Genomic DNA, 18,988 nt, shown 5'->3' with positions numbered 1-18,988 from the left:
TATCTTCTAGGGTTTCACTTCATAGTGAAAACCGACAATGTTGCCACTAGCTACTTCTAAACACAGAAAAAGTTAAGTCTTAAGCAAGCTAGGTGGCAAGACTTCCTAGCTGAGTTCAACTATACGCTATAGTATAAGCCAAGAAGTGCTAATCATGTGGCCAACGCCCTAAGCTGTAAGGCAGAACTAGCATCCATGACGAGTCAGCCACAAAGAGACATAATGGATCTTCTAAGAAAGAGGCAACAACATGATCTAATGGCTAAGAGTCTCATCGTCCTAGCTCATGAAGGGAAAACTAAGCGGTATTAGGTGGTGGACGACCTACTCTACACTAAAGGGAGACAACTCTATTTGCCTAAGTGAGGGAACATAAGGTGGAATCTAATTAAGGAATGCCATGACACCAAGTAGGTTGGGCACCTTGGGCAACGACCCATGAGGGCACTACTTGAGTCAACTTACTATTGGCCTCAAATACGGGATGAAGTTGAGGCTTATGTGAGGACTTGTCTTGTGTGCCAACAAGACAAGGTGTAACAACAATAGCCTAGAGGCCTGTTGGAACCACTACCAATAGTAGAGCGCCCATGGGACAGCGTCACCATGGACTTCATCATCGAGCTGCCCAAGTCAGAGGACAATGACTCTATCATGGTAGTAGTGAGCAGGTTCTCTAAGTATGTGACCTTCATAGCAACCCCGACTAACTACACTGTGGAGGAGACGACAAGACTATTCTTAAAGCACATAGTCAAGTATTGTGGGTTGCCTAAGTACATTATCAGTGATCACGATCTGCGTTTCACTAGGAAGTTTTGGATGAAACTCTTCAAGTTTATGGGTTCAGAGCTTCACTTCTCCACAAGCTTTCACCCGCAGACAAATAGGCAGACTGAGAGGATGACCGTCTTACTAGAGCTATACTTGAGGCACTTCATGAGTGCCAACCAAAAGGATTGAGCTAAGTTGCTAGATATAGCTTAGTTCTCATACAACTTGCAAATAAGTAAGGCAACCAACAAGAGCCTGTTTGAGCTAGCCATAGGGCAACAACCATTAACTCCTCACACACTAACAATAGGCTATACGAGGAGAAGTCCAGTGTCTTTTAAGTTCGCAAAGGGGTGGTACGAGCAAGCTAACATAGCACTCTCATACTTGTATAAGGTCGCTAGGAAAATGAAAAAATGGGCTGAAAAAAAGCGATGTCACACAGAGTATAAGGTTGGAGACATGGTGCTTGTTAAACTCCTTCCTCAACAATTCAAGTCATTAAGATCGGTGCATAAGGGCCTTGTGAGGAGGTATGAAGGACTCTTTCTCATACTTGGGAAGGTCGACAAAGTGTCCTATAAAGTTGAGTTACCACCAAGGTTGAAGATTTATCCTGTCTTTCACATAAGTTACTTGAAACCATATCATGAAGACAAGGATGATCCAAGCCGAGGGTTTTCTAAGAGGGCACCTACATCGGTTGTGACCTCCTATGACAAGGTGGTAAAACACATTATTGCAAACTGAGTCATCAGGAGACGATGCGTGTCTCCTGCTATGGAGTACTTAGTGAAATGGAAAGGAATGCCAAAGAGCGAGGCTAGTTGGGAGCTAGTAGATGCACTATGGTAGTTCTAGGAGTAGATTGAGCGGTTTTAGGCGAAAGGCGCAACGAGGACGTATGCGGCTTAGGTGGGGGAGAATGTCATGGGATGCTTCAAATGAGCCTCTTCATAGGTTTATATAGAGCCTAGGAAGCTTCTGAAGACTCCTACACTTAGTCATTAATGAGAAAAGTGTGGAAGATTCTAAAGATACCTAGAGAAGTCCACACATCTCTACAATATGGTGGAAAGCATGAGAGGAGTCCAAGGCTTTCTAGAGAATTCTAGAGATATCTTGTATATTCTTGTACATAGGCTTGTACATAGAATTGTATAGGGTATTCTAGAATCTTCTTGATTTGTAAGGAACCCTCCAAGGTTCCAGAGAGTTCCATTGGTGTCTATAAATAGGTGAATGCCTCATTTGGCCAAGACACCAAACAAGTGAGTTCCCAAAGCACTTGTAAAGCTTCCTTTGAGCAATAAAAGTTTCCATTCTTTAAAAGTTGCCTACTACGCCTTTTAAAGCTTCTAAGTCGTGAGCATCTTAGTCTAGCAAGTTAAGCATCGAGAGTAAGGTTGACTTAGCAAGCTCAAAGGTCTTGACTTATCTAAGTGTCACACGAGCTTAGGAAAAGACTAAGTCCGTGACATTTAACTATATATGTAGGAAAATCAAGTGTGAAACTTTATGTAAGTATCTTCTAATTCCTTTATATTCCACATAAAAAAATTAATTGTAGGAACTAAATGGCTAGTTGAATAATTTCTATATAAGAGAAAGCGGGCTATGAAAAATGTTATCAAAATCAGTTTTGTATATATATACACACATACATACATATGTCATCTTAATTAAGTAGACACATTTTAGGGTCTCTACAAAAAGTAATGGACCCTAAAGGAATCCACTAACTATATAGTGGAAAAAACTTCTTTCTCCACAAGGGATACCAAATAGGTAGACATCAATCACCTTTGAGTTCAAATCAAATCAATTCCCAATTGCTCAATATAGAGACAAGACAAGCCAATGAATGTAGGTATATGAGCTCAATAGCTAGCCATGGAAAAATGATGCAATTTTAGTTTTGTTATCTGTTGTGTGGATGTTTCTCTATTTTCAAGTCTCTGTTAGGAATGAGATATCGGAACAACAATGTAGGGTAGGTTTAGAAAGAGGCTAAGAAATTAAGAAAGAGAAAATGACTTCCTTCTGTTGATAGGTCTATTGTGGGGTTGGCCAAGTTTAATTTTCTGTTAATGTCTTCAACAAGTTAAAAGGAGTTTGTTTAAGTTTGTGGTAGAAAGTATCTCGAATTACTAGTTGAGATATAATTTTGTGTTTATATGAAAGATAATAATAATAATAATAATAACTACTTAGAATATCTTCACAGATATTATAAGTCATAAAAAGAAAATATTATAAGATAAAGATAGACTTATAAAAATTATATGTGATAGATAGAGATATGAGAAAAAAAAATGAAAGATACTCTATGGAAACAAAAAAGTTTATTTTTCAAGGTGTGAATATAAAATAAGGGAGAACATGGAATGTTTTGATATATAATATCTATAGCTATTTTTTTATCCTATGGTATGCTAAAATTTTCTTTCATGGATGTAAGCACGATTGATTGAACCACTTTAAAACGTTATGTACTTTGGTATATGGACTGTTTGATTTTTATATTTTTATATTAATATATTTGCATTGAAGTTTTTGCTAGCACAATAGTTTGTATAGCTTTTCAATCGAAAGTTTGAAAGATTGTTTTTTTAACTCAAAAGAATTACATTAATATAAATGTGGAGAGCTTTAGTGATATATGTAGGAGAATAAATTATGAAGCTTCATGTAATATCTTTAGGTTTGTTTATATTCCATGTAAAAGGATTAATTATAGTCTTTAGATGATCGATTAAATGATATCTATATAAGAGGAAGTGGATTATTACAAATGTTATCAAAACTAATCTAACATGAGGGGTGATTATGTAGTTAGGAGAAGAAGTTTCTAATATTATATGCACAATCATCTCCTTTTAATTAGTAGATATTTTTCCTCTTATATGAGTAAACACATTTTAAGGTTGTTACAAAAGGGAATGGGTCGTAAAGGAGCCCACTACATATATAGTGGTAGAAACTTTTTCCCTAACCGACATGGAATACCAGACAAATAGACGTCAATCATGTTTAAATCCAAATCAAATTGATTCCCAATTCAATATGCAGACAACCCGACAAATACATGTAGATGAGTTTGAAAGCTAACCAGGGAAAAAAGGGACGCATATAATCCAAGGTCTAAGGATAGAGTGCTAAAAAAAATGAGGCTAAGACAAATGGTTGTAGAAAAATCATATTATCATCAATAATCAGCAGAAATGACTCGATCAATCTCAGAGGTTTTGTGTGTCCTTGTTTTCAACTCATTTTCTAATAAGAATATGTTTTGTAATATTTTTAGTAAAATTGTTTCTTTTATAATTGTTTTCTAAATAATCATTTATCAAATGTTTTTTAAGAAAATATTACAAATAATTTAATTTTTTTTTTAAATATTTTATAAATTTTATCGAACACCTTGATTTTTTTTAAAACATTCTTTATACTATCTAAAAATATTGTCAAACGCCCTTTTTAAGTAACTATATGATAATGGCGACAATAATCCAATTTAACTCCAACAAGCAAGCTAGAAGATCACATGTGGAGACCTTGAGACATGTCCAGAAGTGGGCGATTTTTTCTACAACTGCTGTCATAGCGTGACGTAGGTTCACAAGGACACCCTTGCCGTCATCTCTGGCATCACATGCTTCACAGTCTGGCAATTCTCTATGTATATGTACGCCAAAATGTCTTGACCTGAGAATTATTTGAATGGGTTCATAATTTTTGGTTAAGTCCTCCATCACCCATCCTCACTATAGTTGATAAACTTGAACTTAATTGACATCCACGGCCTTGCTATGGGTGTGGATAAGGAAAAGATGAGCTCATACTCTTTCATAGTAGTGTGTAGATAAGAAAGAACTACTGGGTGGACAACGACTTTCTTTATATTTTACATTATAACAGTCATCGCTTTAACTTGCCTTGTCAGCATCTACAAGGATTCAACTCCTCATATCTAGCTACTACTTCACAACTTGCAATTAGGGTTAGGATTGTAATTAATACTTCTCAACTTGCAATTTGGATTAGAATTGTAACCACCCGTTATAAATATTATCGGTTCTGAGTCCTTTAAATCCCGACAACTTTAAAATATATTTATATGATTATAAAAAGAACCAATATTTATGATATCATAAACTTTTTTTCACATCTATTATAGGATATCATTTTTATGTAAGTATAATAAATATTATGAAACCAAATAAACAAATATCTTTGTAGGGTTAAACGAACTCTCATACTAAAATCAAGAATCTAACATCATTTATAATAACTCCTTTTCAATTATGTAGAAATTATTTACTTTGAACCATTTAAGTGGTTATTATAATATCTCAAATTGAGTAGAAGAAAAAATTTATAATATTATATATGTATGAAATCCTTCTAGATAAGATAATATTTATAAGATTACGAGCGATTATGAGCCGGGGATTGCGGGAGAGAGAAATTAAAGGGATCATGTGTCTCACTACGTGTCACATGCTTCCGTGGAGAATTTTCATCCATTTCTATATTGGCTTCACATGCAGCTGGAAAGTGTCCGCCACTCGACAAGAGCTGAACCCTTTTATGGCATATATGTGGAAATTAAGGAAAAAAAGCATCTCAGAGAGGACCCAGTGCATAACATTAACCGCGCACATGGGAAATGATCTCATAAATCCAATGTACTGGGTCTGATGGGAACCACCCAGAACCACCCACTCACCTATTGTCACGGATGTTATGGAATGGTCGAGACCCAGGACGGTAAAGGGAAATTAAATTAGAAATATCCATCCACAATTAGAAAAGCATTTTGACTAGAAAGTCTGCGTGGTTGGAGCTTAATTGGTATTGCCAGAAGGGAAAATAAATGACAGTTGTGTAGTTGCAGATGGGGATGGCAACAGCACGAGCTAGTGTAGGATAAGGAATACCCTTCTCTCAAAGCAGTTCCTTCACGCTTGGCCTGGATTAATGTGCAGAGGATACGATCATAGCCTATTCTGTTATTATTGATTCAACCTCCTCGGACATTATGGAAGCTGTTCTGACTACCTTCTTATCATCCATTCTTTAGCAGCTAAGGCGATTGAACGAGATGAGTTCATTCTTTAGCAGCTAAGGCGATTGAACGAGATGAGTTCAAACCCGAAGCAGACCTAATAAGTTAAGTATAGGCTTAGAACCAATACTTCATTATCTAATGGATCTTTTCGTTCTAATTCTTCATCCGAGAGTTATCAGTATTACCTGAACTTGTTTTGGATTTTAAAAAATCTCAAATCTGTCCCTATTTATTATAATTCTAAACTCATCTTCTTAGAGGTGAGGAGGGATCGGTACTCGAAAAAATCTGTCTCATTGTCATCCGTAGTTGCAGACGTCACATGAATAATTGTTGATGATATCACAAGGACAAGTAGGGTATGTCCTGGCTGTTTATGTCAATAGTCTCTGGCTCTTCTCCTATTGATGATGAGCATCACTACAAGAGGTCGAGACATCACAGGTCTAGTTGCAGGAGTGGAAACCTTCAGCATGGTGGGTGCCTCTTTCTATGACTTTTCAAAGATTACTCCCATTAAAACATCAAAATGATTGCAATTGGCTTATTGCAAACAGTGATTATCCATCATGTATGTAACCAACCCTCTGGCGTGTGTTTTGGGCTCAATTCCGATGTGGGATTTTTTTTCTCGAGACGTGTAGTGAGGGTTGGGGGGATACCATACTACATCATGACACTGACATTGCAGGAGATCATCACTTACCAAAGTTTTCTTATTAATTAGTGACGTCCCTTTTGTTGGATGAACCTTTGTAATAACTTCATCTCAAGTCTTTCTTCTGATAAATTAATCCTTGCCAATATGACTTGAAACTCATCCAAAAGTTATCCATGGAGATCTGGTACGTTTTGCCACTATTCTTGCCAATATGACTTGAAACTCATCCAAAAGTTATCAATGGAGATCTGGTACGTTTTGCCACTATTCTTCCCTGCAGCCGCCGCCTTTGGACACATTCTATGGGCAAACCATGTCCGCAAATTTTCTTTTCATTTTCCTTCATCATGATGATCACATGTATAAATTAGCCTCGGCACATGTAAAAACACGACCCCATTGAAGCCATTCTTAGAGCATACTTGGCCACGTTTTTAGTGAAAATAATTTTTAAAAGTATGAAAATCACCTATCAAGTATTTTTTCAAAAGATTACGAACAGACTCTTAATTTATAACTACCCACAATTACTTTTGATTAGGAATATATGATTATCTCATTAGTATACATACTAGCTAGCTTCATAATTTTCAATAATTTTGGTAGGTCCTACTATATATATACTTTCGCTTTCAAGATTTTTACTGCAAGTTTTCTAAGTAAAACCGTTTCATTACAGTGTGATCATTTCTGTGGATATAAAACAAAGAAAATTGTGATTATATGGAAGTTTCGACCATTATTTAGCTAAATATGATAGATGACAATCTTCTAGATTTGAAAATACCATTTCCCCTTTGTTTCAACTATTAAAAAAAAAAAATTCATTTTTAGTTTTTTTAAGTTATGTTTGATTCTTTGAATATTGAAAAAAAAAAGTGAAAAAAATAAAAAAAAATGATATAAATCTTATAAATTATTCTTATATTTACTTTAAATTCATTTTATTTATCTTAACTCTTCCATAAAAATTAAATAATTTTAAAATATGTAAATTTTTAATCAATTTTAAATATATTTGATTTTTTTTTCCATATTTTTCCTCTTTCAACCAACTAGGAGGAGTCATTCTCCTTAATAATTATTGTTTTCTCTCTCTCATACTTCTTCGAATGAAACATAAGATTAATGATCTCTACAAGATAAAGGTAAGATGAATATGTGGCTAGAAGACTTGAGATATCGAGTCAACCCAACTTGTCCCACATGCCCTTCATTCACGTATATATGTATATTTTAGTGCAAGTGATCAGACTCATCTTCCAGGAAGCTGCTTAGTAGAGTGGTTATCCAATTTTCCTTAGGTTGCTACATATATAAGTCCATGGAATCAAAGGTGTTGTCCACCGGAATCCGGTACTTGACCTTGCCACAAAGTTACATCAGGCCAGAGCCGGAGAGGCCGAGACTCTCCCAAGTGAGTGAGTGTAAACATGTCCCCATAATCGACCTCGGCAAGGACGTAAACAGGGCCCAACTCATCCAACACATCGCCGATGCTTGCAGGCTCTATGGTTTTTTCCAGGTCTCCAAACAAAACCATATATATATATATATATGTTAGTAGTTTGAGACTGACTCCATGGATGAACTGATTTAATTTTTGTGCCAGGTGATCAATCATGGGGTAGCTGCAGAAATGATGGAGAAAATGTTGGAGGTGGCCGATGAGTTCTACAGACTGCCGGTGGAGGAGAAGATGAAGCTGTATTCCGATGATCCCACCAAGACAATGAGGTTGTCAACCAGCTTTAATGTGAATAAGGAGAAGGTCCATAACTGGAGAGATTATCTCAGACTCCATTGTTATCCTCTGGATCAGTACACGCCTGAGTGGCCTTCCAATCCTCCTTCCTTCAAGTAAGTCTTTGATTTCTTCTCCTAAGTTATCTCTCTTTTTGTATGAATTTGATTTCTTATTCTCGAACCTGTTCTAGCAACTTTCAACTTTCTGCCTAATTCGTCCTCATCCTACTTTCAATGGTAGAAGTAGGAATAGAAGTAATTATTATTAAATCACATTAAAATATGTTTTAAAAAAATTTCTCCATCATAGGTGTTGTAAGTCGAATATAAAAATCATTATTTTCTTATTTTGTATATACAAACTAAGACTTTAGTTTCGACCTCTTCTTGTTTTCAACAATAGAAAAACAAAAACAAAAGTAACTAAAGTCAAAAATCATACAAACAAACGTTGAAACTAGCATAAAACTTTAATTTTAATGTTTAAAAAACTCTTTTAGGTCATAGATGTTGTAAATTGATTATGAAAGAAACAAAAAATTTTATGTCTTCTTGTTTTGTATGTACTACCAAAAATTTTATTTATTATAATATTCATGTACTACACCTAATATTCATGTACTACACGAGACAATGATTCTGATGATCACATGAAATAATGAATTATAATATCATAAATCTCATAATATATCAAATATTATGAACGAAACTCAATCATGTTATTTTATTTTCTTAAATTCGTAATACTTGATGTCATGCACAATAGAAAAAAATTAAATTTTATATGATAAATAAGCAAAGTACATTGAATGAATCTATAAAGTGGTGAAATAGATTCCTTTTTGTCTTTTAGCTAACTTTAGTGATATTGCAAATTTTGGGTCGAAATCTCATTGGGCATGTAGTTATTCAAAAGGTATCACCTTAATTCTTAATTCAATGAATTTGATTTAGAGAATCCCTTAAAGTTAACCATGTGGTACATATTTTTATAAAATTCCAATAGTTGGATTTTATCGACATCTAGAATATCAGAACCAAACTTTTTGTCACATCAAAATAAGAAAAATAGTATTACCACTTTTATTTTTATTTATATAATTAAAAATATAAGATACAAAAATTATATTTATTGAATTACATATTTGACTCGGTAAATTTGTGTGATAAAACCTATATCGTTGTATGATATACAAATAAATGAGATTAAAAGTTTGTTTGACGGTAGTTTTAAAAAATGTTTTTAACTTAAAAAATATGAAGTATTTGACAAATTTATAAAATATTTTTAAAAATATGAAAAAATCATTAATAATATTTTTAAGATAAACACTTAATAAACGATTCTCGTACAAATATTTTTAAAGCAAATACTTCAACTAAAAACACTTTTAAGTATCATCGGATATAAACATATGGATATATAATAAAAACCCGATATACAAATTATGTCTTTTTAATATATTATTGAAAAAGTATCACTAAATTGAAAGTCCCATATAATAATTATTTGAAAAATATTATGTTATTAATTAGGTATTATATTAAAATCAAATTTTAAATCCTTAAAAGATATGAATAAATTCAGTTGTTGAAAAAAAAAAACACAACGACTGAATTTCAAAAGAAAATGGTAATGAGATTTAGGTATATCTATGATAACGTAAGTGATAAACTACCTTATTAAATATGTTGAGCAATTTTTGACGCTTTTGAGCTGCTAATGGCTCCAAAAGTCTTACTTTTGGACGGTGATGACGACATCAAATGGTGTGGGCACATAGATTTGTCAGTTTTTTGACATGATACCAATTTTATAGTGTTTTCTAATTGACAATGGATTGAATTAGAATCCGCGTCGACGTAAGCAAATTGAATTATGTGTACATGATGAATAGGTGACGTGTACAATTTTTCATGGGCCCAGGTAGACTCCACTAGAAGCCCCAAAAAGAGTGGTTGGGTCAATAGGATATATGAATAAGCCAAAAAAGCCAATTTTTTTATTTTTTATTTTTTTGTTAATGAATAAAGTTTTAATAAAAAAGAGTTTAATACATGCTTCAAACCTCGTTTACTTTACACTTGAATTTAATTTTATTATTTTATATGTTAATCTCGTTTATTTATATTTGATTTCATTTCTTCATTTGATTTAGATTTTACTGTATATTTTGAATGATTTAAATTACATCATTAATAAATATTGATCTGATATCTTAAAATTTTTTAATTCTCTAATTAAAATTATGATTTTAACTTTGACTTCTAACTAAAATCAAGAAAAAATTCTCGAACAAATCCTAATTCAAAAATTTGTTGTATTCTTAGGGAAATTGTGAGTAGTTATTGCAAAGAGGTAAGAGAACTTGGGTTCAGACTACAAGAAATGATATCAGAGAGTTTAGGCTTGGAAAAGGATCATATAAAGAATGTTTTTGGTGAACAAGGGCAACACATGGCTGTAAACTATTATCCGCCATGTCCACAACCCGAGCTCACTTATGGATTGCCAGGACACACAGACCCCAACGCCCTTACCATTCTTCTTCAAGACCTACGAGTGGCAGGTCTTCAAGTTCTCAAGGATGGTACTTGGCTCGCTATCAAGCCACATCCCGGTGCTTTTGTCGTCAATATAGGCGATCAATTACAGGTACAATAAGAGTTCATTTGATAGTGATTTTAAAATAATTAAAAGCATTTCCTAATATTTAGAAGTACTTTCGGGTTTTAATATTTGCCCGGTTTTTAAAATTTAAAAATTTGTTTTAATGATGGAAATGGGCATGTGCTAATAAAGGGTTGCTGACAAGTTAGTATGATTATAGGCTGTGAGTAATGGGAAATACAAAAGTGTATGGCATAGGGCCGTTGTGAATGCAGAGAGTGAAAGGCTATCAGTGGCTTCTTTCCTCTGCCCATGCAATGATGCAGTAATTGGCCCTGCAAAGCCTCTCACAGAAGATGGATCTGCACCCATTTACAAGAATTTCACATATGCTGAGTATTACAAGAAGTTCTGGGGCAGGGACTTGGATCAAGAACATTGCTTGGAACTATTCAAGAACTAGAAGCCTTTCCTGTCTAGTTTTCGATGACATTTCAGTAAGATGTGTAATAATATGGTCAAGTTGAACTTTCCTTGATTATTGTTGTATTTTGTGGTTCAAGTCTTTCTCGCAAGTGCTACATGTTTTTAAATAAAGTAGTCTCTAATTTCTTTCCTTAATATGTGTTTAGTGAATCATGTGCGAAGAGAACAAAAACGAGAGGAAGTGGAACCAGAATGAAATGAAATCTGAATCGAGAATTCAATTAAAGTGTTTTACGTGACTGAGAAAATGAAATGAAAATGAAAATGATTGATTTTCAACTATTTTCTAAAGTTTAAAAAAAAAACATTTTTTTATTGTTTTTTATCAATGACTTATTATAATGTTATATTAGTAAAACTAATTTTTTGATAACTCATTTCTCTGCACTAGATGATTTTAATGACTTTAAAAACATTTAAATATATGAAATGACTCGATGTCTTTAAATATTTGAATATTCAAATATTTATATTTAAATTTAATTATAATTATTTATTTTAAAATATTTAAATATATAATAAACATATATAGACCTCACTCCCTATTTTGAGGAATTGGAATGACATTCCGTAACTTCACCCAAGGAAATCATTAAGAATGAGTTTCTTAGTTTTATCTCGATTCCACTTTATGTTTTAATTCTTTAAGCTTAATGAAAGGAATGAGAGTCCGCTCATTGATTTCATTATCTAATGATGAAGTTAATATGTCGTGGATTTGATATGTGAGAATAGGAATAAAAATAGGAAGAGAATGGAGGGAAATCATAGTACCATGTAAAAGAGATGAATTAAAATCCTAGTAAGAGAGAGATTTAATTTTCATAATAATGATTTTTTTTATTATTATTATCATTCTAACAAACAATCCAAACATGTTAATGAATAAGAATAGAATTGATTTTTTATTCTTATTCTCTATTCCAATGTTCCCTATGTGATTAGTCTCTTAAGCAAACAACTTTCCTAAAAACTTCATGTATATGAAGTAGTGGGCAAACCATTCATATCACATGATCCAAACATCCTTTCAAGACATGTTTTGTCAGCTCTCTTAAAAGCATAAGCTTCATTGGAGAGACAAATAAGTAAGGTTTCCTAAAAGCTTAAATTAATATCTTTTTAGCCTAAATGCTACATATTTGTCAATTTTCTTAATAGTTTAAACTTATGATAAGATAAGTAGATTTTCCTAAAAGCTTAAACTAAATGGTATGCATTTGTGCTCATGCTCGTAATTGAAGAGAGAAATAATTTACAAAGTTATTATTACAAATGAATAGATATGACAAATTTGTGATTGTTAATGAAAAATCTTTTTTCCTAATAGAGGTGGTTGGTATGGACGATAAGTGTCAATGCCTCTTCTCGGGAGAAGTTGTATCTCCTTCTACCCGCTCTCTATTTATAGGATAATGACTTGGACAAGAGAACCAAAAACTTGAAAATTTATGTGCAAGCTTAACAACTTTGAAAATTACGAATTTAGAGTGAATTTTTATTTGTTGGTAAGTGTGAAGCTGGAAAGGTTATTAGAAGACAAGATTGTTAAACTACTAATTTTTCAAATATATATTATACTCTTTAATGTAAAAAGATACAATCTCACAGATAAACAACTGCAAATTAGTAATCGGCCGATCATGGTTTCGGTCTAGTCCAATCATTTAGGTTAAAAAGTGTTCAGACCGGAATTAGGTTGGTTAAATCGGTGGTCCGACAGGTGAATCGGATAAATCGGACGGTTCGAGGGAACTATTTGATTCAACTTTTTTTTTTCCACTATCGTCATCCCCGCCAACAGGACCCCCCCACCCGCAACCCCACTGGAACCCCCCCCCCCCCCCCCCCCCCCCCCCACCCCGTGCAGGAAAAGCCTCTCCCACTTGCCGTCTCCCGCCGATAAAACCCTCCCGCATTGGAAAAAGAAATGAGAATCCAGAGTAGTGGTCGGGTGCGGTGACTTATAGAGAAGATCAATGATGAGGAGTCCGTTGGAGAGACGACCAGTTGATTTGTGGAAGAAGGTACAACCATTGGGGAAGTTGACTGGGAAGTCGAGCCTAGCGACGAGTCTGCCAGTGTCAAAGTTGGAATTGCCGAAAGAGAAGATAACAGGAGTGTGGTGGCACTAAGAGAGAAATGAGAAGCCATAGAAGAAGAAGGAAGAAAAAATGGGGAGGAGGAAGAAGACGAGAGAGTAGTGGAGAGTAAGAGTGAGATTGAGAATTGAGAAGCCCTTGTTGGGAACTCTTGTCATTTTTGCCATTTTTTTTTCTTTTTAAATAGGCATGTGAGTTTTTCTTTCATGATTAAAGAAGAATCATGACTATTACGAGACTAATTTAATGATTTTTAAATAAAATTTTAATTTTTAAATAATATATAAATTATTATTTTTATTTTTATAATTATTTTAAATTTTAATAATTTATAAATTATATATTTATGACATCATCGATTCGACTGTTGGTTCAACTAGTGAACCGTGAACCAATAACTTTTTTGGTTCAATGACTGATCCAGTTCTGAAAACATTAATAATAAACAAAGAAACTAAACAATGAGATATGGTCAACCCCATACCGACACATGCAGAATATGGAATGACAAGACATATAAACAAATAAATCAATATTTGTGATTATGAATAAATAAACAAATAAATAAATGCATGTGGAGAGACAATCAAATAGGCAAATCAAGTTCTTGAACCTAGTGGTGGTGATGGTAAAGGTGAAGACTAAAAACAAAACTATTAACATGTGAGACAAGAGAACTAAAAACACAATCCACCTCATACTCACATGGGAGTTGCACGTGGAGAAATTAACAAGTAGGCATGCAAATCCAATGTTTTCATAATCGGACCGGTCATTGAACTGGAAAAGTTATCGGTTCACGGTTCACTAGTCAAATCGGTAGTCGAATCGATGACGTCATAATATATAATTTATAAATTATTAAATTTTAAAATAATTATAAAAATTAAAATAATAATTTATATATTATTTAAAAATTAAAATTTTATTTGAAAATCAGAAAATTAGTTTCAAATTAGAAATTTAAATTAAAATCATAATTTTAATTTAAAATTTTAATTTTAAATAATTATTTTTAAATAAAAAAACTTATTTTAAAATCAAAAATTAATTTAAAAGTGTAATGTTTTTAATTTTTACCATTAAATCATATCTCATACATATAAAAAGCATTTTTTACTACTCCCAATCTCCCACCTTTGTTGTTGTCTCCTACCCTCGCTGTTGTGAAGACCCACCAACACCACATGCAATTGCAAATTTGCAACTATGCAAGACCCAACATTGGAGGGGGAGCAATCTGACTGTGAGGGGGTTGCCTTGCCAACGTCACCGTTGTAAGATTTAGTCCACTTGACAAGTCAGCATCGCCAACAACAAAGCTTCTCCATCCGGTAATACTCGATTTTCAGGAAAATCAGGTAAGTAAATCCTAAATTATGCCCTCATCCTTCGGTGGTTTCTCCTCTTATTTTCGAATAGATCACGGGTTGAGTTTTTTCTTATTCATTTTCTTTGATTTTCTGAGTTAAAAGTTCCAATTTCAAAATCCTGAATGTTTGCTTTTGAAAGGGGAATACCTAATTTTTATTTTTTATTTTGAAAATGTTATGATATGTTATTGTGATTGGGAAAAAAATGACAAGGTTTGAAAATTTTTTTGTAACCTAACTGAATGTGGGTGGGAGGAGAACATTTTGGAAGAAGGAAAAATAAAGGGAAGGCATCGTTTTGGAAGCTAATAAACAAAAAGGAAAAAGTTCATTTGAACCGTTCAATTCGTTAAAAACTGGTCGGATCGGTCTATCCACCGGTTCTGATGGTTCGATGATGGTTCAAATGTTGGCCGGTTCAAAGAGGTGAATCAAACCGGACTGGTGATCGGTCGGACCGGTCGATCTGGTCCAATTTTTAAAACGTTGTGCAAACCATAAAAATTGTGATCACAAATAAATTAATAGATAAGTCAATACGGTCGACCCCACACACCTAAGTGGATCCCATGTGGAAAGACAAATAGGTAGGTAAATTAATAATAAATTTGCAACCATTGATTAAGAACTTGTACCTAATGGGGGGTTGTCAAGGTGGTGGTAAAGGTTAAATTTAAAAACAAAATGATTAATGATAGCCATGTCATTGCCACCGCTATGGAAGGAGCCTTATCTCTTTCTACCCACTCCATTAACAAGACAATTCTTGACAAAATTATAGTAACTTAGATGCAAAGACAAAAAAACTTGAAAATTATCAAATGGCATAGTGATAGCCTTCATCGACTACCAAAGATGGACTCGTTTTAAAACCTTGAGGGCTTATTAGGCCTAAAAACGAACGAACATAGAAAAAGATGCTACATTCATTTTAAAACCTTGGGGGCCCATGAGGCCCAAAGATGGACAAACAAATAGATGTGCACAGCCCATAATTGTATTAGCCCATTAAGGGCCTCTAGCTTTGATACCATGTTTTGGAACAAAGAGGGTAAGATCGCTTTCACTTTTGAAGGTTTGAAGAGATCATTATAGATTGACTAATCAACATGAAGAATCTTATTTGATATAAGAAATGACAAAAATAGCTTCTGATTTCATTGTATAACAACTTCATACACAGTATGAAGCCACTTATGAAAGAAGACAAGATATAGAATCAGGATACTCACAAACTACTTGCAATGGACACCAAGCTAGAGGCTCAAGCAGTTTTACAAAATTCCATGATCCAACTGTTGAAGGCACAACACACTACCTTGAAACCTTGGAATCCAGCTCCCTTGGCTAAGGCTTCGAACTCTTTCTCTGTCCTCGCTTTTCCACCAGTGTTATAAGCCAACATAATAACGTCAATATGGACGGCAGTCTTGGTGGCTAGGCTGGTGTCTGGGACCACAGGAAGGATGCACTCAGCAACAATTACCTTTCCATTGTCTGGAAGTGCCTGATAACAATTCTCCAAGAACTTCAAGCAATGAGCATCATCCCACTCATAGCACATCCACTGCAGGAAGACAATTTACATCCATTAGCATAATTGAAGGTACAAAATATACCACATCTTGCTATCTCATGTGACTTCATCTTATGTTCAGTTTGACGGGTCATTAGCATAATTGAAGGTAGAATCAGTATGATTTTAGAGGCTTATTATCATTTAGTAGTAATTTCATATGGACCATATTCAATCTCAAAAAGCTATGTCTTCAATCTCTTTGGAAGCACACCCACGGGTTGATCATCATCCGTCTTCTTATAACTGGCTCCCACTGAGATGCTAGTATGCCAATTTGACAGAGTAAAGGCTATATAAAGAACACAAATTCACCTTCATGAAGATGGCATCTCCCTTTGGGACACTCACAAACATGTCTCCCCCAACATGCTCCACACCTGCAGCCAGATTCAACCACAGAAACTGATAAGAGGAACAAGATGATCATAGGGATAAGATCCAATAGCTCAGCAAATCATTGGAAATGGTTAGTGGGGTTTCAACTCTGCCACTAAAACTCAACCCTCTTTTGGCCAATCAGAATGATAGCTCCATGACTATCTTTGAAGGATGGTATGCAGATGAATTAATTGTAGAATGATGTGGATATGTACCAGGATAAGATGGGGCATCATCAATAACATGAGGCAAGTCAAAGTTAATGCCCTTAATAGTGGGGTATTTGGATATGATCATGTTAAGGGTGGCTCCAGTCCCACCACCAACATCAACAATTGAGGTGAGGCCCTCAAAACCCTTGTAGGCTTCAAGAATTTTCTTCATGGTAATGGTGGGATGACCAGACACTCCATTGTTGAATACCTTGTTGAATCTAGGTTCTGTGCCATGATACTCAAAGTCAGTCATTCCATAGGCCTTGTTGAAGGGGATTCCACCATCAAGAACTGCATCTTTCAAATGGTACCTACAATTAGCACAAAGAAGAATACCAATCAATCTTCACCTACCATAGAACCTACAAGACCTAATTTTTCCTGTACAAGTTGTTGAGTCCAATCAAGAACCAAAACTTCAAAAGCTAACAAAAGTAAAGTAGGCTTCATGATTGGTATGAAGAACTGTCCCAATCTCTGTTTTCTTATTCTACGGTGGACCCAAACATGATGGGGTTCAACTCCATTCTATTGGTCAAATCATGTGAACAAAGAAGAACAAAATGAAGAAAAATATGGAACTGAGTTTGGTTAATTCACAAGCACACGATCTAGTGAAGAATAAAATCAACAAAACAGAGGGTTAGAGAGATGCCCACATCCACACCCAATACAAGAGAAGAAAATGTAAAAACATACTAGAGTGGGTTCTTGGTGGGTGTAGTGGGTGCCCATCTTTTTGGAATCATTTCAAAACACATCACAACAAATTTATTTTACCTTTTGCTTTGAAAATCTCTTTCAATTTCTTCTCCACACGAAACCTCAAACCATTGCCTCACTATTCAATGCTTCATAAAAGAAAGGAATAAAAAAAAAATTGTTACAAAATCTTCTAAGATTAAATTGCTAGATTAGATCATTAGGTAAAAATATGGGTTATTTGATTAAAAGGATGAACTAATCCTAATTTATAAATCTAATTTTTCACATTTTTTCAATCTAAAAAATACCCAACACAAAAATGCCTTCAATTTTATTTTTTATTTTTTTTTAAAATAAGCTTTTCTTTTTAAAGCAACTTGAATGTCAATAATGTTAGAAAAGTATTTATGTCAAAAAAAAATTAAAAGATGTGTTGGATTTCCGAATTTTGGTTTAATCCTTGAAATGTTTCCTTTTAGGATAAGAAAATATGGAGGAGAGAAAATGGGGAGCTAGAGAAAGAGAACGATGACGAAAAGATGGACTGATACCAGCTCTGCATGGGGACCTTGTCCTGATTCATGAGGAGAAGAGGGGCTACAGACACCCCATCTTCGTTCGTAGTGAAGTACTTGCAGACAGGGCCGAGCCCATAGAGCCTCTCAACCCCTCCATCAGGGCTGTCGCGGAGAGAGCACTTGACCACATCATAGGTGGCAAGAAGGCGGAGGATACGGTCTAGCATGACAGGGGCTTTTGGGTTGCGTTTGGTGACCTTAGCAGCAATCTCAGAAGTGGAGACAAACGCCCCAGGGCCAGCCTTGGCGATTATCTCAAGAAGGTCGAGCTCCAAAGCTGATTTGAGGGCCATGGGGAGAACTGAGGCACTGGTGAGAAGAGTGGCAAACACAAACGTATCTTCCTCTGACTTTGGGATAGTTGCTGGGACGGGGGAATTGAACTCGGCAGAAGAAGAAAAACCTTGGTTCATACTGTTCGAACCGCTGTTGAATAGAAGAGTCAAGCTCTGTTCAATGGAATGAAGAGTGCCTTTGGCATTGGCTTTATAATGGAGGGCTCACAGAATTTTTCATTAATTCATTGAACCCGACTGAGATTGCGCATATGCGTTGTCTTCTTTCAGTGGGGTAGCCTGCTTTGGCTGGGCTTGATAGCTGATTTGGATGATCCATTACGACCTTTGACACGTTAACACTCTTTTTCAGGCGCATATGCGTTTTGCCTTCTTTCAGTGGGAAAGCCTGCTTTGGCTGGGCTTGATAG

The 18,988-nt window shown here is 34.7% G+C and overlaps 2 protein-coding genes across 2 annotated transcripts; one reads left to right on the top strand and one right to left on the bottom strand.

Moving 5' to 3' along the window:
- The first annotated feature begins 7,833 nt into the window (after positions 1-7,833).
- On the top strand, positions 7,834-11,329 carry LOC100854106 (flavanone 3-dioxygenase-like). Its single transcript, NM_001281065.1, is given in 4 exon segments — positions 7,834-8,034; positions 8,122-8,369; positions 10,587-10,911; positions 11,087-11,329. Coding segments are annotated over 4 exon segments (1,017 nt in total).
- Positions 11,330-15,936: 4,607 nt separating this feature from the next.
- Positions 15,937-18,755, bottom strand: LOC100232862 (caffeic acid O-methyltransferase; the record flags this gene model as incomplete). The annotated part of the gene is given in 5 exon segments (NM_001281171.1): positions 15,937-16,394; positions 16,719-16,783; positions 17,000-17,310; positions 17,780-17,787; positions 18,261-18,755. Coding segments are annotated over 5 exon segments (1,137 nt in total), but the record flags the coding sequence as incomplete, so codon positions are not given.
- Positions 18,756-18,988: the final 233 nt, after the last annotated feature.

The sequence above is a fragment of the Vitis vinifera genome, chromosome 16 (genome assembly GCF_030704535.1).
Source record: "Vitis vinifera cultivar Pinot Noir 40024 chromosome 16, ASM3070453v1".
In the NCBI taxonomy this organism is placed as follows: domain Eukaryota; kingdom Viridiplantae; phylum Streptophyta; class Magnoliopsida; order Vitales; family Vitaceae; genus Vitis; species Vitis vinifera.
The sequence above is the reverse complement of the archived record's forward strand: the minus strand, read 5'-3'. Positions and strand labels throughout refer to the sequence as shown.